The sequence below is a fragment of the Plectropomus leopardus genome, chromosome 22 (genome assembly GCF_008729295.1).
Source record: "Plectropomus leopardus isolate mb chromosome 22, YSFRI_Pleo_2.0, whole genome shotgun sequence".
Lineage (NCBI taxonomy): Eukaryota > Metazoa > Chordata > Actinopteri > Perciformes > Serranidae > Plectropomus > Plectropomus leopardus.
This window is the reverse complement of record NC_056484.1, coordinates 11179976-11205289: the sequence shown is the minus strand read 5'-3', so window position 1 is coordinate 11205289 and position 25314 is coordinate 11179976. Positions and strand designations below refer to the sequence as shown.

The 25314-nt window shown below is 39.5% G+C and overlaps 1 protein-coding gene across 4 annotated transcripts in view; it reads right to left on the bottom strand.

Annotated features, from left to right (window-relative positions):
* Positions 1–25314, bottom strand: part of LOC121961587 (ELKS/Rab6-interacting/CAST family member 1-like) — a 155864-nt gene that overhangs the window by 67191 nt on the left and 63359 nt on the right. For 2 of the 4 annotated variants that reach the window (XM_042511643.1, XM_042511645.1), the window contains 4 exons: positions 23814–23825; positions 12218–12353; positions 8645–8776; positions 54–214 (listed from right to left, as the gene is read on the bottom strand). In XM_042511643.1, the coding sequence (XP_042367577.1) occupies positions 54–214; positions 8645–8776; positions 12218–12353; positions 23814–23825 (441 nt within the window). The remainder of the gene's footprint in view (positions 1–53; positions 215–8644; positions 8777–12217; positions 12354–23813; positions 23826–25314) is intronic. The other 2 variants (XM_042511644.1, XM_042511646.1) reach the window with 1 other exon arrangement.

Below are 25314 nucleotides of genomic sequence, written 5' to 3'. Positions count from 1 at the left end.
TACATGTTAACATAAATAAAAGTAATAAAATGTGTGTGTTTTTGTATTCTCACTTCATCTCCAGGACCTCCTCCAGGTGTTTCCGCCTCTCGGCCCGCAGGGCAGTCAGGTGACCTTCCTTCTCGGCCAGTGAGAGTTGAGTTGATGACAGCTTGGCTTTCATCACCTCAAGTTCCTGTTTCACCTTCTCCATGGCAACCAGCAGGTCCTCCACCTGACACACACACACATTTTAAGACATATTAAACATTACCTCTGCTTCTTCCAACTTCTCTGTCTGAATAGGATATCTTTAGTTCATATTTTCTTTCAACATTTTCATTCGCATTCATTTCCACATATATTGTGATTCATGTTTATGTGTGTGTCTCTGTGTGGGTGTGTAATGTCTTCCTATCCCTGTGTGTGTGTGCGCGCGTGTGCGCGTGCGACAGCTACTGCGCTTTTGAAATGATTTAACAACCTCTCTGTTTTTACATGAGAAGCTCAATTGCAGAACATCAAACGTGTCATTTTTCTCTCTCCACGTTTTCTCTCTTTGTGTTGTTTCTCTTCTCTGATATATATTTTATCTGTTTCTCTTTCTGGGTGTATATCAGTTTGTCAGTTTAATGTCTGTGAGGGCAAAGAGTTGAGGTCACTGTATTTCTTACAGCATGATGAGGACCTACGCTGCCACCACACACACACACACACACACACACGCACACACACACACACACACACACACACACACACACACACACAAAACACAACACATGTTTTCTTTTTGGATACTTCTTTTTCTCTTCAGTTTTGTACTCCCTGTTTCTCTGAAGTGTTGAAGTAGAAAGAAAGAAGAAAAACTACGTCAGACAAAAGACATTCAGAAAAAAGGATTTCGACTCAGAGAGAGAGTCATGACGATACTTTTATTTCCTCTGAAAACCAGATGGCATCAGCAGAAACAAAAAAGTAAAAACTCTGAAGATGAGCTGAATCTGAAAGAAGCTCCTGTTTAGAGAGGGTGAAGACCAAGACAGAAGAGGAGCCCTGAGATCTGAGCGAAATCTCAGGACTGTTCTGCCTTTGTAACTCGACGGGGAACTAAACTGACAGTAAAAACTTTCTCCTAAAAGCCAGACTCCATAGATAAAAACAGTAATTTTACCTTGCTGAACATGGGAGCTGCTGGTCTACTGCTGTTTTGATAAGTTAGTTTGTGCTATTGTGTTTTGGTGTTTTTAAGGCTCAGTTCTGATTCAGCAAAGCCACACAATAACACAAACTAACTACTTGACCAAGGCAGCAGTAGACCATCAAGTCTTGTGTTAGATTTTTTTTAACCTTTAGTTCAATTCCTCTGAAAGGGCTGTCTGTTTGGGAAGTACTGTGCAGGAGACTTAATGACACTTGGATTACACTGCACGAGATTTTTAGATACAGCTTTGCAGTTGTTAAAAGCTGACCCGTATGACTTCAATTCATTCAAAATTTTCTCGGTTTTTAAATTCTTCATTTCCCAGAAGCATGAGGGAAAAACAAAGTTTTCTTCATCAATTCAACATAACAGGAGGTGAGTAATTAATATACAAATGGTCATTTGGGTGTTGAGGTATTCCTTTACAATCAGATTTTTAGAAAAATGTGACCGGTTTTTACTGTGTTGTTTTATTTATACGCGTAGCTGCAAAAGAGAGCGTAATCTCTTATTTTAGCAGTGACATCATAGTGTTCAACAGCCAATCACAATGCTCAATGCACAAAGAAAACAAAGATTTGATCAATATTAGAGTTTTTCTAAGAAAAAAAAAGCAAACCAGCTCCTCCATCACTACAAGAATCCTTAGGTTGTTAATCTGAGAAAATTCAAGTCATCTTCTGGCTTTACTCCACCACTATTAGCATCTATACTTTCTTTTAGACTCGGCTTTCCTCTGTCTCCAGGGTCCTTTAAAGAGGTTACACACAGTGGTGGAGTTTAGAGTGTTTCTCTGTTGCTATCTCAACAAAAAGTCTAACACATTTCTGATTGGCTTTTCACACTTTTCAGAACACAGGGCTGATAACAGATGGAAATGTGTATGAGAAAGACTGACTGAATGAATGAGCAAAAAATTACAGTCTAATCCAGATGAAGAAACTTTTTGTCCATCATTCGTAGCTGTACCAGTTCACTGGCCAACAAATAAAATGGAACAAAGGCAGTAAATGAGGATTTCCCATCCTGCTGTTTACTAGGCGTGGGCGGAATCGCGGTATTACAGTATACCTGTGTATGTAGAAATCCTGAAGGTGTGGTTTTCAATAATGTCAAAAATATGGACCCTCATCTTTCTACTAACTTCATAATGAAGACGCTGTATTGAGGATGCTTTGCATGCAGTGCGAATCACGTACTGGAGGTTACGCTCGGGCCACACTGCATGTGTAAGCAGTGTGTGTTCACGCTGCCAGCATTTGTTGTTGCGGGCCGGCATTGCTGCAGAGCTGCCTACTATAATAACTACAGTATTTCCACAATTAATGGAATAGAAAAGAATGGCTTTATCGTCATTGAAAATAATTATACAACAAAATTTGCTGTGCAGACACAATCACACTCACACATGCACACACACATGCATACACACATGCGTGTTCACGTTCACAATAAATTAAAAAAGCATAAAAAGCAGCAAGTGACACAGAATAGATATTGCACATGCCCAAAGTTACTGCACGTTATTAATATCAGGGAATATGAATATTAATAGTAGTCCGTGCAAGACACTGCATTGTCAACAACATGGTCCTGCAAATGTTTTACAGTAAAATGCCTAATGTCATCCACTGAATGTATTCTGTCGGCTGAAGTATTGTCAGAGGGCTTTTCTTTTTTTGAAAAAGAAACAGAAAAGCTTAATTAAAATAGACACATTTCTATTTCATTGTGTCTGTGACAGTACAGTCGTAAAAGGTGGTATAGAGTCAATATAATTATCAAAATACCATTTTCACTGTCAATTTTGCTGAAAACCGTGTGCGTCATGTGGAAAAACATCAACAAGCCTCCGTTTCTCTAGATCTGCCACAGCTGAGAAGCTGCTAAGAAGCTGCTCAGGCAGGAGACTGATAACGTCAAACACTGTATACACCAGTGAACTTCCAGGAAGGTATGAAAAAATAGATACCATCCAAGCCTACTGTTTACTATAATGTGGAAAGCGGCATGAAAAACAGCAGAACAGCAAAGACATGAATGAATGGTTAAGATGTACAGTAGAAAGCTGGTGAACGAGGTTTGTGGTGATTGTTTTATTACCTTAGACCATCTAAAGCCGGCTGTGGTGAACTCATGCATTGGAATGTGAGAGAGCTGCATACAAAAAGAGCAAAGAAAGAGAGAGAGAAAGAGAGAAAGGGGATGGTGACAGTGAGGGAGCAGAAAAAAGAGTACAACATGGCGGCAAGATTGAGCATGAGACAGATATATAACAGGGAGAAATGAGCAAAGGTGGACGTAGGGAAGGAAAGAGGGACACAAAGGAAAGGCAGAGGGAAGGACGGAGAGTATACAAGGAGAGAGGTGTAATAGAGGACAAAATGATAAAGAAGCAAATAGGGCATAAACAAAGGAGATTAAGAGGGGTAGAGAGAGGGAGATTAAAACACCAAACACGCAGGGAGAAAATGCAGAGAAAAGGAGAGCGGAAAGAGAAAATCTGTAAAAGTGCTCATGTGAAAAGATAAACTGCACAGCAAAAGATGAGACACAGAATGCAAAAGAAACAAATGCAAAGCACACGAGAGAGAGAGAGATAACCAGATAAAAGAAAGTGCAGACAGAGCGCAAAAATACTGAGCAGTCAGAAACACGGGCTGCGTTAAAAATGCAATTCAGGCAAAAGAGGAAAGGAGCGTGTAAAATGAGGAAAAAGAAATTAAGACAGAGGGAAAAGAAGGCCAGAAAGGCCTTTGGCCGACATCAGAGATGTAGAGATTGAAGGATGGAGGGATGCAGGGAGGGGTGAGGAGTGACAAGGCCCGGCTGGAAAAGAAGGAGCTGGAGGGGGAGGAGGACAGCAACCCCTTCAGTCTTCTGAACGTGTGTGTTTGCGTGTGCTCAACTTTATTTTAAGTGAGTGAAGAAGAAAGTGCAGTGAGTTCAAAAATCAAAATTGTCTCCTTAATGAAAGATGGAAAGCTGGAGGAGAGGACGCCTGTCTTTAGTTTGGTCCCTGAAGAGACAGATGGAGTCATACTGTTGACTCATTTCTCTGTCACACACAGACACACACACACACACACACACATACACACAAACACACACATATGCACACACAGACACACACACACACACACATGCACACACACATATGCACACACACATATGCACACACACACACACACACACACACACACACACACACACACACACACACACACACCTTTCTTCAGTGATCATACACAGTGGTGACTCATGTCTAGCAGGAAAAGGTTTAGTATATTTTCATGTGGTCTTGGTCAACCGATTTTGCCGGACAAACCCTATCCGTGGGACAATCCCTGAAACACGCACACACACGTGCGCCCGCGTGCGCACACACACACACACACACACACACACACACAGACGCACGCATGCATGCATGCACACGTACACACGCACTCACACACACAGGTTGTCAATACATGGCCAAATACTTCAGGTGCGTGTGTGTGTGTATGTCGACGTTTTGCTGTCAGGTTGTGTGTTTAAATGTGCCCAGTTTGGCTGCATTTGCATTTGTGTGTGTGCCAACGTTATAATAAGCAATGTGTGTGCCTTTGAACAGGCCGTCCTCATTAAGGGAGGAAATTGTCTCTCCCTCTGTCATCATTTTATAAATCATTATGTGAAAGGCTAATTGCAGTGACGCAGTTGTAAAAACGGGAACACAAAAATATTTATTTACAATTTACTCGTGTATATAGAGACACGTTTCCAGTCAGAAAACCAAAGTGCCGTCCATCTGGCTCCTGCTGAATGCTATGTTGTGCTGCGCCGGTGTGCTGTTTAAATAGCAGTTAGCACTTCTTTTCCGCCATGTTTGTGTGTATGTGTGCTGGGAGGAATATGTGTATGTATATGGAGCTCCATCTTGTGTATTACTATCCTGTCTGTGTGCGCGTGTCTGCGCTGAAAGGCTGAGTTAGTGTTGTTGATGTTGGGTGAGGACTGCACTGAGTGTTTGGCTGCCATGTCCACTCGCTCACCGCACCGCTGACGTTTCTACTCCTTCCTCCTTCACTGAAGCATTTTAACACGAGGACGCTCTCCAGCAGCCTGTCCTGGCCTAAATGGCCTCAATTCTGTCTAATTAAAGCTGCCACTTGTAGCATTTTGAAGTATGTCAATACATCGCTGCCAAATTAAATGTGAGAACTTGGCACAATTACTGTAAACAAATTAAGCTACAGTCAACTTGAGGAGGATAAACATGTTGAATGAGATTTTTCCGTCTTGCTTTACTTACTCTTTGCTATTGTGAAAACCCAAAGCCTCGGACCTATTTGCTCTGATAGAGAACCCAAATCTTCTCTGCATCTGTCACTGTATTAAGTGGTATTGTAATAAAGCTATTATCATATTAACTATTTTGACCAAAGAGCTCCAGAACCACAGGAACCAAATTAGGAACTAAAAGTCTCTTTGGCATATTTTTGTTTGCTTTCCCACCAGATCTGAAGAACCACAAGATTTAGGCAAATTAGTCCTACAAAGAATTAAAGGAGAGGAAACAACAACACTGACCCATCATGTTGTTCTTTGTAGTTACTGTGGATTTAACTCTGTGAAACCTGTATGATCATTTTTTTCTTGTGCTGCATTCTGACACCTTTCATGAGTATTTAAACCTTTGAAACATGGGCAAAAAGGTTTATCCTTAAAAACACTGGAAAAGGCAATGAGCAAATTGCAAGTAATTGGTGAAAAGAAAACAACCTGAAACTTATTCTTTAAAAAAAGAGAGTGAGAGAAATAATAGAAAAGTAGCAAAAAAGGGGAAAAATGTCCAGAAACTATTTTTTGCTGTCCTTTTTTGCTTCATTTTAATTAACCAAAATTGATAATTAATTGATTAATAATCAAACCAGTGCTTTCAGGTTTCAAGGGGTTAACTGCATAATGCAAAGACAATGTGTAAAGGTAGAAAATTACACATTTCTGCTTTAGTAGGCTGCATAATGGGAATGACACAAGGTTTGCACTTGACTGATCAGCTTTGCAAAATGTGCCCTGAGAGTTCCCGGCCCATCAGAAAGTACTAATCCTAAACAGGGGAATTTTTGGCACTAAAACCTTCGGCAGAGAAACTAAATTTAGACCCTCGCTCCTTCGGTCTAAATGCAGGTTCCTGAGTTTCTAAAATGGTTCCTGGGCCTCAAGAAAAGTCACTGTGGTGGAAACCGGCTGTATGAGACTGTCATCGCAAGACAATTTCAGCAAATGGCACAAAATGACACATTTATGATCAGGTCAGAAAGTCCTCTAGAGGCTGTAAAAGATGAATTTTGTCCAGTACAGTTGCTACTGCAGTAGCATCAGTAGTACTACTTCTCACTCTTGATTCTTGAGGTGTGAGTTGCCGGGTTTTGGAGGTATCAGCTGTAGAATTATCTGCCTTCTCTTGACTATAATGGAACTAGATGACACCCAGTATGTGGTGCTCAAAGTGCTAAAAACTCAACACAACAGCAATGTCTCTTAAATCATGACCGACTAAATCAAGATAATCCACAGAACATTTTGTGAGCAGTTTCATATAACAACAACTTTCTTCCTATCAAACTAGACCAAACAACCTCATCACCACGCAGAGGGAAGTTTGCATCTACTCATGGACGAGAGGCTCGTGCTCGTGACAGTGTGAGATGTAAACATTAATGGCGCTCTCCTAACCTGAACTGTAACGTTAGCTAGTTCAATGGTGTTAGTCGAGCTAGTAGTAGATCTTTTATTTATTTTTGATTCTGGGTTGAAGTGTCCCTTTAACCACATGGTTATTATTGTAACCATGACGACATAAGTCCAGTAACCTTAATAAAGTAGTTTTACTTTTAACTTTTTACCGCAACCTAAATATGTTGTTTTAGTGCCTAAATCTAACAAAACTATATCATCAAATAGATATGTTTTCAAACCGTGATAAGCTGTATAAATCAGGTATTTGGACATAAAAATGGTAAAACCCGTAGAGTTATGTATGTGCAAAAACACATCTGACACATCTGAATATTAAAATGCTCTACACGACATCTTGACTTGCAGGTAAGTGTTTTTCTTTTTTTTTTAATGTACCTAACAATCCCACATTGACATTATCTGTATCTTCGTGTTTAAACCCATCGGTACAGCTGCATCGAATTCCCCGAGTCAAATATCCACCTCCAAACTGCTATTTCTTTCTGGTTGCATCATTAGCTCAAAAGAAAAATCCAAGCTGTCGTGTGCATCATTTTAAACATGTTTTCCAGTAGCACCTTTGAAACTTTGGGATCTTGACTAGAATTTTAAATTAAGTTCTGCAAGTCTGAATGGCAGAGGTCTACACAGATAGAGCTAAAGAAAATAAATTTGTTTTGTAGGCCTCATTATATTTTTACTAAGAGAGTATAATTAACTGTTTGCCTTCACCTGTCCATCATTTTCTGACATCTGTCTGCTTGTCTTTGCCCGTGGTCTGACGCTCTTCCATTACATCTGTCTATCTGGAGCTTATTTTGCTGTGGCACCCACTAACATCAACCACGGCAGAGGGTGTCTGCAGTAAAACGTGTGTTCGCATGCCTGTCTTTATGCGTCTGTCCAGAAGTAGCCTGGTAAGCAAAGGCCAGAGAGGACGTCCAACATTCAGAGGCAGTAATAACAATGGAGTCCGGCCGTTTTTGCCAACAGCTACAGCGGGACATGTTTTCTCAGGGCAGTTTTCATCCTCACAGCCCACGCTGTTTTTTCCCACTTGTCAAAACCCATCCAGGCTCTGAGGAACATTTCCCATCTCTATGGCCTCGTTAAGTCACTGGTACCCAGGGGAGCGACGCACACACCCACTGGTCTGAGGTTGAATCCACTAAACCCTTCCCTTCTGAGCCTCCCTTAACACCACTATGAGCTTTCCTACTGTCTCAATATAGATAAAACAGATTACAAATTGGAGCGGTCGGCTCGCGCTGCATTAAAGAAAAAGCCTGTTTGTGTGCTCTGGCCGAGGCGGACAAAATACAAGCTGTTCTTTAAATAGGGATGTATTTACCTCTCCCCAAAATGAGGAGTGACTGGGCAAACACACACACGGAGCCACACCTGAATGAGCTCAGTTGGCACAGGGCATGTGTGTTGCCGCTGCCATTAGCCGCTATTGGCATAGCAATGTTTAGCTATGTCAGAAAGAGTTTCAATGTTGCCCTGAAGATGTTTGTCTGTGTGTGTTTCCTTGTGAGTCTCTCTGAATATCTGAGAAAGACAGAAAAATAAAGGAAATCCTAAGAACATTTGTGTATTTATGTGAATAAAAAAATAACTGATAGGGGTTGAGTTTGAGGAAAGGTTTGGGTCACACATTTACTGGTTGGGAGTAAGGATCGTCCAAAGACATGCAGTAACACACATATGTGTATTTGCTTCTGACAGAGACGGTACCTGTTTCTCGGACTGTGTGCGTGCCTGCTCCTCCTGGGCGAGCACCACCTCCCTCTCTGCTGTGATCTGAACGCTTTCCCTCAGCGCCTCCTCCAGCTCCTCAATGCGCTCCTCCTTCTGACGGAGGGAGTCCTAAACAGAGAAAGTATGCAATGTAAAGACAGCAGTGCAGAGACAATCAGTTGATTAAATTCAGCATTTATTAAGGAGAAATACTAAGAGAACAGCAGCTCAGTGAGGCTGTACTTGCTCACATCAGCATGTTACGATGGGAATTTAATTACTTTCCCAGTTATTTGGTAATAAAGCAAAGTGTCGGGCAAATTAAAATTTTGACCTTAAGTTATCATTAGAGGAAAATGTAACAGATACAAAAAGATATTATAGTTCAGGCAAGCCTGAATGTCAAAATTTAGTTGCAATTCATCCAAAGTTTGTTGAGACAAATTTACACATTTAATTCACAGTTTATTATTCACACACTATTTCTAGTGTGGCTAAAAATGCCAATTCGGTGGTTCTAGTTTCTCCAGTGTCAGGATTTGTTCCCTTTTTGTGATTGCAAGTGAATTCAGTTTGAGCTGTTAGTTGGATAAAATAAACTTTTCAGGTTTGGTAAATTGTGATTTTTCATTATTAACTGACATTTCATAGACAAAACATAAGCAATAACTGCATTAAAGATATTTGTAATACATAATGTGTATCATTTTGCTAAAGTTTTCTCAGCCTGGGTTATCAAATTGTTTAATGTGGTCGAAGAACATTATTTCACTGATGATTTTACTAGTGTACATAAGAAAGACTGGATTCCTCATATACAGTACAAGACTTTCCTTGATCTGACATCATTCATATCTGACAGACTGCGTATTACTAAATCACATCAGTTTCCCGTAACACCAGCTTTCCCTCTCACATCCTGCTCAACATGTCCCCGAGGTTAAAACCTTGGACCCTCCTCATTCCAGTTTGCTGCTCCCAGCGAACTCGAGTAGGCTGCAAAAAGACTCGCAAATTAGACATCTGATCTCCATCTGCATCTGAGGACTCTGAGGAATTCCCAATCACATATAAAGCTGTTTGTAAAGAAAGTGACTACATGAACTTCCCACCAACTCCCCATGGAGAGCCATGTGTCCTTCTGCCAGGCTTCCTGGTTAAATTAAGAGTTGAATGAATACCTGATGGAGACAGGGGATGAGACATTACAGTGGCGATGAATAAACCTCCAGGACATCTCCAACACATGTGCTGTGAATCTGGATCCTGCTCCAGATCCAACATTACTTGGTGTCTAACTATGCAGACTGAGATGGACTGTAATTGGATTAAATCCTCTTATTGTACTGAATTAAATTTACGGTCTGAATTACACTCACATTCCATTTACAGTCCTCAGTGCTGGTTTAAGTATGCAGAATTGCTTACCATTGAAACACACACTAGTTATGGTTGTAACCGCTGCGGTCTCACAAGTCTGAGTGACTCACATCGCCATCAGCTCATCTCTTAACCGCACGCATACACGTAAATGACAATTTCCAAACTACTTAAACCAAAGATTAATCATAGCTAGAGGGCACTTATTCACACAAACACATGCATGCAGAAAGAGTGTTTACATCTGCCTCTAATCAGAAAAGCCATTGAGGTTAACGATTACTGGAAGAGGAGAGGGAGGAGAAAGAGGAGGATGGACAAGGAAAGAAAGTTAGAGGAAGTTTGAGGGAAATAAGGGGTAACAAAGGTAAAATGATGGTAGAGATGGAGAAGTTAAAGGTCTTTTTTTACTGCAACTGTTAATTGTAATTCTATGTAATCTTGATGTAAATATTTACCTTTTTTGTATTTTGTTTTTGCCATTACTGTTATTTTATGCATGGTATGTATGTAACCTTGATATCTTCTCTTTTTTTCTGCTTTTTCTTACTAATAGCCCAACTAAGGGCAGGAATTTCTAAACTATAACCTCTATGTGTGAAACATCAGTTACTACAGCTTGTTTGTAACAGGCTGTTAATTTGCATTTTCCTACTAAACTAAATAAATAAATACATAAAAAAATACTACATTAGCATTCTTTTCCAGGTTTCTCCAAGTGAAAACAGCCACTCAGACCTTCACAAAAAGCAGTGACGCAACATAGAGTTGTGAGCACTGATAATAATAGTATTAATAACTGATGGATAGTTAAGATTTTTTAACTGGGGTTGAATGAGATACTTATCCAGAGTCAAATCCATACTGTAATAGTTACACTGCTTCACCTTGCTGTCAGACAGCCCTCAATAAAGGGGAATTAAAGCCATTCTATCGCCCTTTTAAAAGCTGCAGACTCCTTTGACAAAGACTCATTTATCTGCAGAACCCCGGAGTGGAAGTTATTGCGTGACTTTCGGATCCGAACTAACGCGGCGTCCACAGCGGTACATTGCATAGCCTCTGTGCAAGTTAAAGGATTAGGGGAATACAGTTAATTTTGAGGATTGATGGCACACAGTTCTCAAGGAGGGTTTGGCTCAGTCACAGAGAGGCACATCAGGTGGGCGAGGGGGTTTACATGTAGTAACGTTATCATGATGAAACCTTTGTATGGCCATCTTTTGCACGTCTGTCCGTCCTGGAAGAGGGATCTCCCCTCAGTCGCTCTTCCTGAGGTTTCTACCATTTTTCCCCCAGTTAAAGGGTTTTTTGGGGGAGTTTTTCCTTAGACGATGTGAGGGTCTAAAGGCAGAGGGATGGCGCATGCTGTTAAGTCCTCTGAGGCAAACTGTGTTTTGTGATAATGGGTTTTATAAATAAAATTGACTTGACGTGGGAAAACCAGCTTCCCAGGAAGTGCACAGGACTTAGAAGCTTCCAGGTACCCCCCAACAAAAGGGCTTGGGAAAAAAGCATTTTGACACTAAAACATGAGTACTTCAACCAAAATCTGAATGTTTGGATTTGGATACATATGAAACACTACTGGGAAGCTACAAAATGACATGAATACCTGAAATATGAAGGACTATGAAGAAAACCACAGTCACAATTATCACCCTACACATGGCTGTTCATCTTGTGGTCACTCGACACTCCGGCAGACAATTAGGAGATGCTCTCACACCACAGGAAGCATTTTAAAACCCACAGCATTCACTACATAGTTGAGTGTGTGTGTCGCTTTTTCCCATCTAATCACCTCTCTTCCTCACCTCCTTTCTCCTCTACACTCCTTCAACCATTTTGCTTTTCCTCTTTTCCTCTCCTCTCCATCCTCCATCTGCTTTCCCTGTCAATCACCTCTTCAGTTACCCCATCTCACGCACTCCCTGAGTGAGAGCTGCACCGTGTGTGTGTGTGTGTGTGTGTGCGTGTATGTTTGACATTGCCTCAGGCTGCTCCCTGTCACAATTGTCACATCATGATGAAGCATTGTTGTGATAGCAGAAGATATTCAAGGTAGGACAGAGAGGAGAGAAACTTTTTCTGTCTCACTTTTTTTCACCCTTTCTCCCCCTGTCACTCTCCTTTAACTCTCCACCTCCTCCTCACTCCTCCTCCTCACTCCTCTTCCTCCCTCCATACCTTTATCAGCTGGGAGCTTTCGTTCAAATTGTCCTCTCTCTTCTTGGCATCCTCCATCAGCTGAGCGTTCCTGCTCTTCTCCACCTGCTCCTTGTGTTTCAGGTTGGCCACCTTCTTCGACTGGTCCTTCATCTGCCTGCACACACACAAAAAATAAAACGTTCAAGCCAATGCATCGCCTGCATTCATAAGTTTTGACTTCCCTTAGAATTTTAAAAGGGAATATATCCCTGTTTCTATGACTCATAAGATTCCTGTATGTCCATGAAACCAAACAGAAAGCAGTGAACAACTTGTGAAGAAATGACCCAAAAATTACCAAGAAATTATTTTTAAAAAGGGCTCAAAACATTTTCTGTACATTTTTTGATAATTTTTGAATAACTCTCTCTCTTTTTAATTTTTATTTTAGATGATCTTCAGGTAATTGTCTTTTTAACAATTTCTTGCAATCCACAGAAAATCAGACGTCAAGTTGCTGATTGCCTGTTTCGAAATAAATCAAACAAATTTGCTGGGGGTCCAAACGTTTAATTGCTTGTGAAAGGTGTCCAGGTTTCAAAGGGTTAATATATAAAGTGGAGCCATCTTCCACGGAACATATTCACAACTCACTGTCTGTTAGTGCCATTAAGACGAAACTGCAAGACTGATTAACTACTCTGAGCAATACAATGCTATAATAAAAATCCCTCAGGGCTAATATAATGTAAAGATCAGTTCAGCTATTCAATAAAAAGCTATGAATCAATGTCGAGATGACATTTGAGACTTCTCCACAGTGGGAAGCATGAATCTTTTCACAGAGGGATTACTGGGTGTCGGGAAGCGGAGTCTAAATCATCATCTGGGGGAATGAGGAAGAGATTCCTCATGGGAGCAGTGGGGTCGGGAGATGGAGAAAGAGTTTAATCCCAGTTTAAACTGTCTGGAAACCATTGTGGCTCTGTCACAGAGCTATCAGCTATCACAGCAGCTTGACTTGATCAGGACCTTTCATACCTTTCACACACACAAATGTGGACTAACCCCGAGCTAATGCCAGTACGGTTTAACAACGTCTACTGAATCATGACACAGATGAGAGATAAGTCAACACAAAGGATAAATGTGTAAACACACACAGCGGCACACATCCAACAAAGACAAAACAGCTGAGTAACACTTAGAAACTGATCAAACTCAATAAAAGTCATTCTTCACTCTTTGTATATGTCTGGGTCTTTTGTATGTTTGCATTCTCTAAATGCCTGCTCTGTGCAAATGTTTATGCATGTGTGTGCGATCCTGTTAGCATAAGTTTTTACAGACTCGTACATAAATCAATTTTCCTCACTTCCATCGCCGCAGCTGCCAGTAAAAGAGCCGACCTCCAGCAATGGGAATCAACAGCGAACTCTGTCACACCAGCAGCAGTGCATGTAGACTCATGGGAAATCATTTTTACGAGTCGCACTATGCATATTTAGTTTGCCAAGGTGTAAACAGGTTCCATGTAACCTTTGACCTTTGCTTGTGCACCACAAAGCTCTGAGCGATCTCACAGTATGCTGTTTTATGCATTTTATTTTCACTGCTTTGCTCCTTTGAGTGCAATCATCTCGTCTAAAATCATAAGAGTATAAAGTTTGTTTGTTTGCATCTCAAGTGATATACATATTCAAGTGTCGAAATATTTTACAACAACCCCTCACTTTCATCTTTCCTGTCTATCCGAGCCATAAACTATCCGCTAAACTAACCTAAAGTAATGGGAGCAATACATCAAATGGCTTTTACATCAGTATCACTGCCAGAAAAAGTTGAGAAATGATATTGGCAGAGGATGGTAACATAAAATCCTCTATGTGTTTGCTAAAAGGTCCAGGGGGCCTAATTCCAAACCGTCCACAGGAACTTGGGAAGCTGGAAGAAAAATTGAAATGCGGCAACGGGGCCAAAACTGCTCTGGAGCACCTGGGCGTTCAAAGCTTGCAGAATAATAATCAGCATGTGAAGTTGCATATGTACATATTTTACTTGTATTGTTTTTGTGTGCATTTTAAAAGCCTACATGTGTACCGTATTGCATCATTATCACATCCTAAGTGGGTTCAAATGTTAAACAGGGAAGCAGATGAAGTAAGCGTGGAGTAAGATTCATTATGGTGATTTTTTTTGTTTCCTTTGTTCCGTTCTGATTTTCGTTTGCATACTGAATGTGGGATAAATTTGAATATTTGGGATTGTGCTTTTACGCCCTGTGCGAGTGTGTAACAGGTCATAAACAGGCAGGAATGTTCCTATTGGAGACTTTCCAGTTAGCTCAGACCATCTGGTTCACTCTCTGAGGTTTCCCTCCTTCATGCTACATTTACTGCACGTATGTAGAATAGACTTTAAGTTTGAAATGTTTCCTATTGAATCAACACTCAGTTTTCACTTACACTCCTTCTCTTTTCTCTTTTGCTAATGTTAAACACTTGCTTTGCCCAGACCCCATTTGTTTGCCTGTATCACTTTTCAGCACGTAAATCATTTGCATGGGTAACTATCACGCGTTTGCATCGGACCACAGCAAGCTCCTCCTCGTCCTCTCACTGGAATTTTCTTGCTCACTAAAACCATCAGTGATCTTTACCTCTACTCATTTGCCCTTTTTTGTATTAAAATCATTTGCATGAGAAGCAATCCTTTATTTGCGTACAAGGACAAATGTACTTTGCCTCACCGCTCCCCTTTCCTCTCAGTCTTCACCATGCTCACTCACTCTCCAAATGCAACATTACTCTTTCCTTTGGATGAAAGATTCTCATCAGACCATGGACCATTTCTTCTCTCCTTTCCTCTCCCTGATTCCTTCCACTCCCTCTTTTGTCACTTCCATCTCCAGCGCTTTACTTTCCCTCTGACTCCTCTTCTCCTATCTAAAAAAATAAACCATGGATCACAGACTATTGCAAAAGAAGTTTTTGTGTGCCAATTTGGTGTTTTCCATCTTCTTAGTAAAGTTTTATAATCTGAATCTATTTTTTTTCTGAAATTAATAATCTGTGACACCGACTTGTCTGTTATCAGCTGGTGATGTAACAGCTAACAGGAAATACAACATCTGCACACAGGATATCAAAAATACACCTGTGTGCTTTTAAAGACTTCTAATCTCTAAAAATGCATTAAAAATAGGATTTCACAATAGTTGATTTTTTGCAGATATCCAATATGCTGATATGTAACAGCTATTTGGCCAATAACCGATACCAATATTGACACATCCATTTTTTTCCCCATCTAAATTTTAGTGATCATCAAGTCTCTTTTGATGTGGAATTAACACTGTGTTCTTTGCCTTATTAGTAATGTTGTATAATCTGCATCTGATTGTTTGTAATTTGTGATACTGAAGTGTCTTTACCAGCTGGTGATGTAGGCCAACAGCTGACAGGTAATACAGCACTTCAGCAAATATACCCCTGTGTACCTTTAAAGACTTCTTGCCTTTAAAAATAGATTTAAAATGTAAAGATGTTAATTCACACATCATATGAGATGAATGACATTAAAAGGCATCTCAGGTTAGCTTCAGAGATGCACCTATCCATTAGCTGTTGACAAATATAGGACCAATATAGGACCAACAGGTGATCAGTGGTCAGTCTCAGATAGAGCTGCGCCGTTCAAATTTACATAAAGGCACCAAAATAGCAGTTCACATGGCAAACAGCAGCACAGACAAGAACTATTTATTGTCAAAGTCTATTCAAACCATTCTTAAAAGGTGTAATTCATTATCTTGCATGCTGCATATGGTTTGTAAACTACTGTGTTAAGCTAACAAAAGACAATAGCTTACATAGTGTAGCCTAGCAAAGCTAATACTAATGAAAGGTGCTAAAATACTTAGCTCCTGAGATTCAATAAAAACAAATATTGATGGTTTACCAGTGCTCACTAGTTATCTGAATAGTCAAGGTAAGGTGTACACTACTCGGGTAGTTAATATTAAGTTTATAAGTTTCACATTTTGAAGCTAATGCTAACCGTTTCATCTAAGTGAAAGGAAAATGCTAAAATGATTAGCGCCATATTTAGGGAAGCGTTGTGAAATAAAAACAGATATATGGAGGCTAAATTAGTTCATGAGTTACTCTAGTTAGCTTTCTTACCAAGTAGGGTCCACTTGATAGATTTGACGGTTTATTCCATGGAAGAAAAACGTTTTAAAGCTAGTTACTGAGAAGAAAATAACGAGCTGATACGGAGCTGTCAATCACGCGCGATATGACTGCACCCCCACAATCCTGAGAAATGGTTTGAGCCAATTGAGCTGATTTTGAACTAGGTTTTCTATTATATTATGTTATAAACATTTATTTTCACACTGATTTTTTGTGAATGTTTAATGACATCTTTGATGTTGAATATGCATTTTTACTATTTCTAGCCAAGTTTTGGAAAGAAAATTAGAATCAGCCCAAATAGATATCAGACTTTTAATAATGAGAAAATCGGCGAAGAACATTGCAATCGGTGTGTGTATGGTGAATTTTGGTGTGGAAAGTGGGAATATTCATCTTTAATATTTTAAGTTTCTTGATAAAATCTTTTTACTACATACGTATTCACTTCCTCCAACTCATTGGACATAAAATACCTATTTTGTTTAATGACTATGTCTGGTGGGTATTCTTGTATTCTTCATTTTAATTTGAATGTTCAAAATAAAAATTGAAATCTTAAAAAAATTAATAAATCATATATGTCCAACATTTGCACTGAAATACACATGCAAACTTAGTGGCACATACTGTAAACACATACCAATGTAATCACACACACTAACATGCTCACTGATGGCACTTTAAACTTCCTAAATTTTGCCAAACCTCAAAAATATCTTCTTAATATTAATATTATTAATATATTAATACATTTCCTCATCCTGATCTATCTTCTCAAATCTTGATATGTCTAAAAACTTTGGAATGTTGACTTTATTTTAAAAGAAAGCCTTTCAATTTGTAATAACGCAAGAACCAATTAATGTTGGGTTGTGGAAAAGGCAGGAGAATGGGGAATTTTCCTATGTGGTATGAGATCACATTAATATTATTTCTATATTATTATGTAACTGTGATAATGTGACATGGACACAGCCCAGTCCTTTCTTTCCATTCCACATTTCCACTCTATCCTGATCAGCAAACTTTTTATGATAGTTCTTTTAAAAGTTGTAGTTGGTAATCTACATGTTTAATTAAAACACTTTCATTGCTCTTGTTGCTTTAAGGAGCAGAAGTTTTCTGGGTGAACTCGATGGCTTGGCTCAGTGGAGGCAAAGTGCCATTTGAAGCTGTTTTAATATGTAAAATACTTCCTTCACTCTCCCTTTGAAATCACTTTCAACAACTGCTGCAAACCGCTGGAGGAAGCGGAATCACAGGAGAGCTCGCTTAACCCACAACGCTGTAAACACGACGTACAAATGTGCAGTGAAACCACGTCCGCACGCGCGCACACACACACACACACACAAAGTACTTGATTTTCCACACATTGACACACAGTGAAAGTGCACAAATTTACCAAAACTGAGCTGATACTGGTGGGCACACACACATAGTCGGTACTGTCAACTGTTCCAAACACAACCTGCTGTGTATTAGAGTCTCTCAGTTGGACCACACGCAAATACTTGAAGCATGGTTGTGCATGCAACTGCACGTAACATAACAGCATGCGTCCACTTTCCAGCACTTGCACAGAAATACACACATGCAAACATGGTGGCACATCCTGTAAACACATGCTAACGTAAACACACACACTAACGTACTTACTGACAGCACTTTGAACTTCCTAAATTTTGCTAAACCTCAAAAATATCTTCACGTACTGACCATATGCACACAGCTACACACTCATATGTGCTATATTTAAACACATGCATATACAGAAATGTACAAACATGGAATAGCCTTCATTAAAACTTCAAGGTGTAAAGAAAAAAAATACTGTTGGCAACTAGCAGTAATTATGCACACACACAAACACACACACAAAATCTCATAAACTTCACCAACCCTCAAAGTCTCCAAAATAAAAACTTCTTAACCTCCCTCATTAGCATGCTGCTGATATTCAGGGACCCACATTAAGGTAATATTAATATTACATCTGGAGTCCCGTATAAATATTTGATCAGAAATGCTCGGGGGCCTCATGTATGTTTATTGCACATAGTTCACCCAACATTACCATCAAGGATTTCCTTTTAACCGTTCAGAATGAAGTATTTCCCTTGAAAACACAGGAAATATTGGTTTGGTTTACTAAGCCCATGAAACCTATAAAACATAAAAAAGGAAAAAAAAAAATCAAAACATAATAGTCTTGCCCACAGTTTGTGTGGAAGAAAAACTTACAGTACAAGGAGGGCATTTTAGAGGATAAAGAAATGTTGTTTTCAGAATGACTGTAGAAAATCCCTCAGGTAGAGAGAGAGCAAATTTGGGAGGTAAATAAGGAGGTAAGGCAACTAAGACCCATGTGTACGTGTGCAAACTTCCTCAGTGAGAATTATTGGAAACTAGCTGTAAAAACACTACAATACAACAGGAGACAGAATGAAATGTCTCCTTTAATAGCATTTGTCCTCATGAAAATAAATCACATTTACTGGATATGTCCACATTTCAGAACTAAATATACAATAAAACGAAAAGTGTTTAGATAATATTAATAGTGTAAGCATGTGACGGAGAGTCGAAGTTGATCTTGGCTGCATCTTTGTTTTATATGGAGAACAATAAAGTCCAAGAATTAAACACTGACACTCTGTTCTTTAGCCTCATATTTATCCTTTGATTTGAACTCTAGATTGTGTTATTGATGAGTGAACAAAACAAGAAGACTATTATTTGGTCTCAATACATACTGTCAGCACTATGCTGTTGACTATATTCATGAAATATATACTTTAATTCTAAATTATAATGCTCTGTTTGGGGTTCTGGGGATCTCCGGATCTTCAACAGCTCAAAAACCAACACATTTTTACTCCCAACTCATCAAATACCAACGCTTGATCAGTGGCCCTACACGTCAAAATGTGACACTCCAGGTACCTCTTCTGAGTCATTTTTGGATGCTTAGGGACTGTGTGACAATTTACGCATGTTACATGCATTGTTATGCCAAAATCAACTTTTTTTTCCTGTTTTCACAGGAAATGTAACTGTTTCTCGTCGGTGAATGCATACAATCCCACTTGAAAATAAACTTAGAATGTAGATATAAACTGTTGATTTTAGGTTTACTTCCTTAGGTTTAGGCAACAAAAGTATGTGGTTATGTTTGGAAAAAAGATCATGATTTGGATTGAAATAAGTATGTTTGTTACTAACGTTTGTAATGTCATGTGAAATATGTCACCAGTAGGGAGGGGGGTTGTTCATTTTTATTAATATTGATGCCTTTATCAAGACTCTTTACTGATCCAAGTCTTTATCCATACCACTATCAATGCTTTTCTATTATTTTGTGAACATACAAGGCGACATTTTAACAAATGTATTTAAATGACGTGACTCAACTCGAGATGTAATGTTACGTCATAGGACCCACGGGACTCGACAGTCGTATCGATAAGCTCAAATGTTATTGATTTTCAGGTTTAGCAAAAGTGGAACCACGTACTCAATACAACCCGGTTTCAATCCCCTTCTGTAGTCACTAGCTCTAATAACAACTAACTTTTGGTATCACACAGGATACAAACAGCGGTCTTCCATGTAAAAATCCAGAGTTTGTTTGACCCATCCACCCAATATCATCGACCTGAGAGCTGGAGGCAGGGACATTAGAAACCACCTTCATGAAAGTAAGCTCAATTTGTGGCAAAGCAGAGCGTTTCAAGGTTTAAAAAGATCAAAAGAAAAGAAAAAAAATATGCAAATGATAAAAAAAAATAGTTGATTTGGCATTCTGTGTCTACAGGATCCCAATCAATGCGGAAGCAAACTGCAACAAAGCAAAATATAATAAGATAAAAAGGCATATTTCACACTGAGCAGCCACTGTAAACTGTACAGTTGATTTGTCCTTTTTTCTGAATACAAAACTGTAAACAAAAGGTGTTTTTCACCTCCCGTCAGTACTGGGAATGGTTTGTGTTTGTGTGTGTGTGTGTGTGTGTGTGTGTGTGTGTGTGTGTGTGTGTGTGTGTGTGTGCAGGTATTTTAATTAGGTAACTCTCAGCAGTCATCCCCACTATAGTGTTGTCACCTATTAGCTGGCAAAGTATTTCTTGCATGTGTGTTTGTGTGTGGAAGACAAAAAAACATAACAATGCGCCTGGGTCTGTGATAGTGTGTGTGTGTGTGTGTGTGTGTGTGTGTGTGCCTGCTTGTTGTCACCCATTAGCTGACAAATCCCTGCACCACCTCAATGCTCAGAGTCATACGGGACCTCAAAGGGATCACACACACGCATGCACACACACATGCACGCACACACACAGAAAGAGAAACGATGCAATTCCTTTTTAAGCTACAGAGACCTTGATGTCAGACATTTGGCAGTGGATGAGGAGTTCCTTAGCGCAAGATCAAAACAACCAGAAAAAAAAAGACAAGACGAGAAAAGAAAAAAAGGACAGAAGAAGAAAAAGAAGTCTTCTGTCGTCTACCAGACAGCAAGGCAATGCTAACTTTTTCTTTTGTTTCTTTCCCCCTCTAGAGTTGAATCACAAAACACCAGAACAACAGCGATGAAAAAGCTGACAAGACGGCGGGGGGAACGGTGGCTCTGGAAGTTGAAACAGAGAGAAAGAGCAGAGAAGGAGCTGGCACCGGGGAGACCTTTACAGCAGAGCAGAGCGCACAAAGCACTCAGACCACCAGATTTATGCAGGAAACAGAATGGAGAAGTGGTTATTATGTGGTCGATCACAATGGTTAGGTCAGAGAAATTTCAATGACTTTGATATGTCTGTTAAAAAAGACAAAATTCAGACTTTTCGGTTTTGCAGGCTGAAATCTCATTACGGAGTCACCGCCCAAGTGCAGACAGGAACATCAAAAAAAAAAAAAAAAAAGACGTATGTTTTTTTATCTTGTAATATTGACAAGGCTTAACCCCTTCAAACCTGAAGCGACATCACTTTTCTAGTACCGCTTTCAGGCACCTTTCACCAGTATATAAACATTTGAACCCTGAGCTAATTAGTGCGATTTCTTTCAAAAACATGATGAATGATCAAAATGGCGAACTTGGTGAAAACTGTTCCACAGAATGCAAGAAATTAGTAGATTTACAGTGTTGTTTTCAAAAATCTAAGGGAAATTTTCTAGGGGGAAAAAAGTTAGGGAAAAACTGTATTTTTAATTATCACAATTACATATTTTAAATAACATGACAGAATTCTTATATTTTTTTAAAGCACTTTCCAAGGTCATTTTTTGCTATTGATGTTTTGTATGGTTTTTTTTTTTTACAAATTTGACAAATTTTAGGGTCATTTCTTCTTTTGCTGCTTATTGCCTTCTTCCTATGTTTTTGATTGAAATAAAGCCAATTTGTTCAAGTTTCAATGGGCTAATGTGTCACACTTAAGCAAACCGCTTTAGTATCCAATATCTACTAGGTCAGCCTGACAAACGTCCTCACGAATCTGCAGTCCCCTTCTCGCTGTTATAGGGTATGCTCACGCTGCCTGCTACATTGAGTGAATGATATGCAATTGAATTGGACTTAAGTTAAGACCTCTAGCAGCCAAGGTCACGTGCTACTTAGATGGTCGTTCTTCTGACTGCGGAAGTTTAAAGTTGTAACGTGGACACCACATGGATGCTAAAAATGTTTTGTATTTTATTGCTCGGAGCATTTAAACAACACGTTGACCATAAAGAGCAAAGGAAACAGATCAGGAAAGCCATGAAATATAATCATGAACTCATTTTTAGATTATTCCGACAGCACATGGCTGAGGAGAATACTTGCCCCTCAAAGAAAAACAAATCGTTGGTCAGTGACATTTCTGGAAAATTGGATTAAACTTACATAACCTACCCACATACAAGTGGGACGCTGAATCAGTGCATTAAAATGATTTTTTTTATATCTTTGGGCCTGTATCAACCAAAGCATTTTCTTTTCTGCAGCCAGTGTTTTTTTTGTTTTTTTTTTATCTTTGCAACGGGAACGCTGTGTATTTACATTATGCTACAAATGCCAGCAGCGTGACGAGGCACTGAGCATCTGTTCTGCTTTGAGAGCTGCATGTTTGTTTCTGAGTGCCAAGAGCTGAAAAATGTTCAACTTTGGATAAAATGCTGCACTTGTCACTGTCATTTTCTACTCAGCCATCCATCACAGTGAAGAAGGGACAAATACCAAGAAGACCAACTGTCACATCATCATGTCTTGTACAACATCATGCAGAATGCTAAACAACAATGAAGGAGAAATATGATATATTCATATATATGTTTCCTCTCTTGAACCCAAACAGACCGGCGGGCTCTTTCTCTCTCCCTACGTGCTTCAGCCTTCCCTTCATCCACAGCAAGTACTCTACCTTATGTTGACATTTTTACTTCCACGGATATTCCATATCATCGCAACCAGACACAATCAAAGTGTCTCAGCTGAAAAAAAGCTGTGCTTCCAAAGCTCTCTCAAGTGCTGTAAGGTGGGCATTTCCTGAGGAGCACCTGGTGTTTTCGGCTGGATAAAATGCGTTTGTGAACATGAGGCAGGCAGCACTAGCTGTTGAATGTGCATCTACAGTAACGGTGCATCACAAAGAAACTGAAGCCATAATTTGCAATTTAAAAAAAATCAAAACTCAAAATGCTTGACAAATTCATTTGTATCGTGAAGGACCAGATACTGTGAAAAGAATCAGTGCACCCATTACAAATAAAAATAAACAAAAAACTCAACCTAGCAGCAAAGCTCACTAATAAACACGTAATATCTTGTTAATATAATCAGTTTGAAAACCAAAGTGAAAAAAAACACAAGTTGCGGTTTAGGGGCGGCTATTTGCTGAACTACTTCTTGGCTAGGAGCAGCGACTTCCTGGAGTCTAATCAGACCATAAAAGATTGTGAAACCTCATTTGAACATTGAAAATACTGTCTAAACTGTTTAACAAAAGTATGACAGGAGCAAAATGTGGAGTGATTTCCCTCTAAAAGCCACAAAGACAGAAACGCTAACAGAAGTTAGAAGAACTCTGAGCAAAAGTTCACAGCTGTCTAACTTAATGATGGCGATACAGTACTCAAACATTTTTATAGTTTGTTGTGGTAGCCTGAGATTTGAACTTGGTGCGAGTATCGTGACAGGACTATAATGGAGGGTGCAAGAAAGAAACAACGATGCTTCCTCTTCAAAGAGGCAGTGATGTGGCAGAGGAAGAGAGCAGAGTGAAAGTCAAGGTGTCTCCTTCAAAGACAGACAGACATGATGAGAATGATTAAAAACAGAGTTTATGACAGAGTGAAGGAGATGAGAGAGTGTCTTGATGCAAGGACAAGAAGTGTGACACTGAGGGAGAGAGCGATGAGAGAGAGTGACGGAGGAAGAAAAATAGGCGTGCAGTACTAACCTTGAGGCAAGACTGGGTAGAGCAGGAGACAGCGTTGCATTGTAAAGATAAAAGAAAGGGAAAGAGAGACAGAGAAGGAGAGAGAAAGGTGAGACAGGAGTTGAGTGCTAGGTTAGCCAGCTTGATCACTTTTCAAAGAGGAAAGAGATGAGAGACAGAGGAACTGACAGACAGACATAATTAACCAGAGATAGAGCGGGCACATGAACAGGGAGACAGGCATGACCAAGCAAACAGCGAGGCAGGCAGACAGACAGTCACATAGACAGGTTAATGGGATAGTTCGGATTTTTTTGAAGTGTGGTTGTATGGAGTACCGAGTTACTACATACAGTAGTCAGTTGGCACGCCCCCAATTTGGAGAAGCAGACAAGAGTCCGACATGAAAACTAAGTACTGTACTCCATGAATGGTGCTCAGCAACAAAATGTATTTTAGTCACCTAAAAAAGTCTCACCAAAAACATCAATATCAGGTTACATGTACTTTATATTGAGAGTATTTTCTTTAGAGCGTGAATAATGTATTGGTCAGCCAATTCTACTTTATTTATTTATTTAAATTGGGACCAACGAAGCAAGTTTCTTTTGTTTTCTATCGACTGACATGTTGTCTGATGTGATGCACAATATGAAAAGATTATTTCAAGCAGAATATATTGAGGAAGAAAAATATTCAAGTAATCTAGATCCAAATGAAGTTTACAGAATAAACTAATATATAAAATAAATAAATCATTAAATAATACTATTAAATTAAAATTAAATGAAATAAAATAAAGTGAAGTAAAATGATGTTTCTAAGTGGCTAAAATACATTTTGATGCTGACTCCTCCACAGCAGTTGATTGTTAAGCTTCCTGTCAGACTCCAGCCTGCTTCTCAAAAATGGGGGCATGCCGACTGACATCTTATGTTTGTAATATAATCTAAGGATAAATGCCCCATACAACCCCACTTCAAAAAATCTGAACTTTCCTTTTAAATGCAGGCACGTCTTGTTTTCAGTACAGCATTGAGGGTTAGGAGAGGCCTGCTCACCTCACATGACATTTTAGGGCACACACAGAGACAAAACTACAATCACAAGCCACAGAAAGCGAGTAATTAGCCAATCAAAGCATGACCGCGCTCACTATGAATTATTTCTTCTTCAATGCATTTCATATCGCAGACGACTTCTTTCTCTTCCCGCAGGGTCCACTTGAAAAGCACGCAGCCAGTGGATTTGTGGTCTCCACCAAAAGGCATATGCTATGTAATCGTTAAGATATGAAATTTGAAAAAAAAAAAAATTCACTTCCTCAATTGGTTGACCTCAAAATAATTCCACACAATCACTCCTCATGTGTTTGGTTGAACTGGCAAAGCTCAACCTCCAGGGTGAGCTTATGCCTGGGAACGCACGCTAATGACAGCGTGCCAGAGACAAATTGTCCATTACAGAACAATATAACACGCAATAAACTTCTCTAATTTCCCATTACTCAGGTTTATACTCA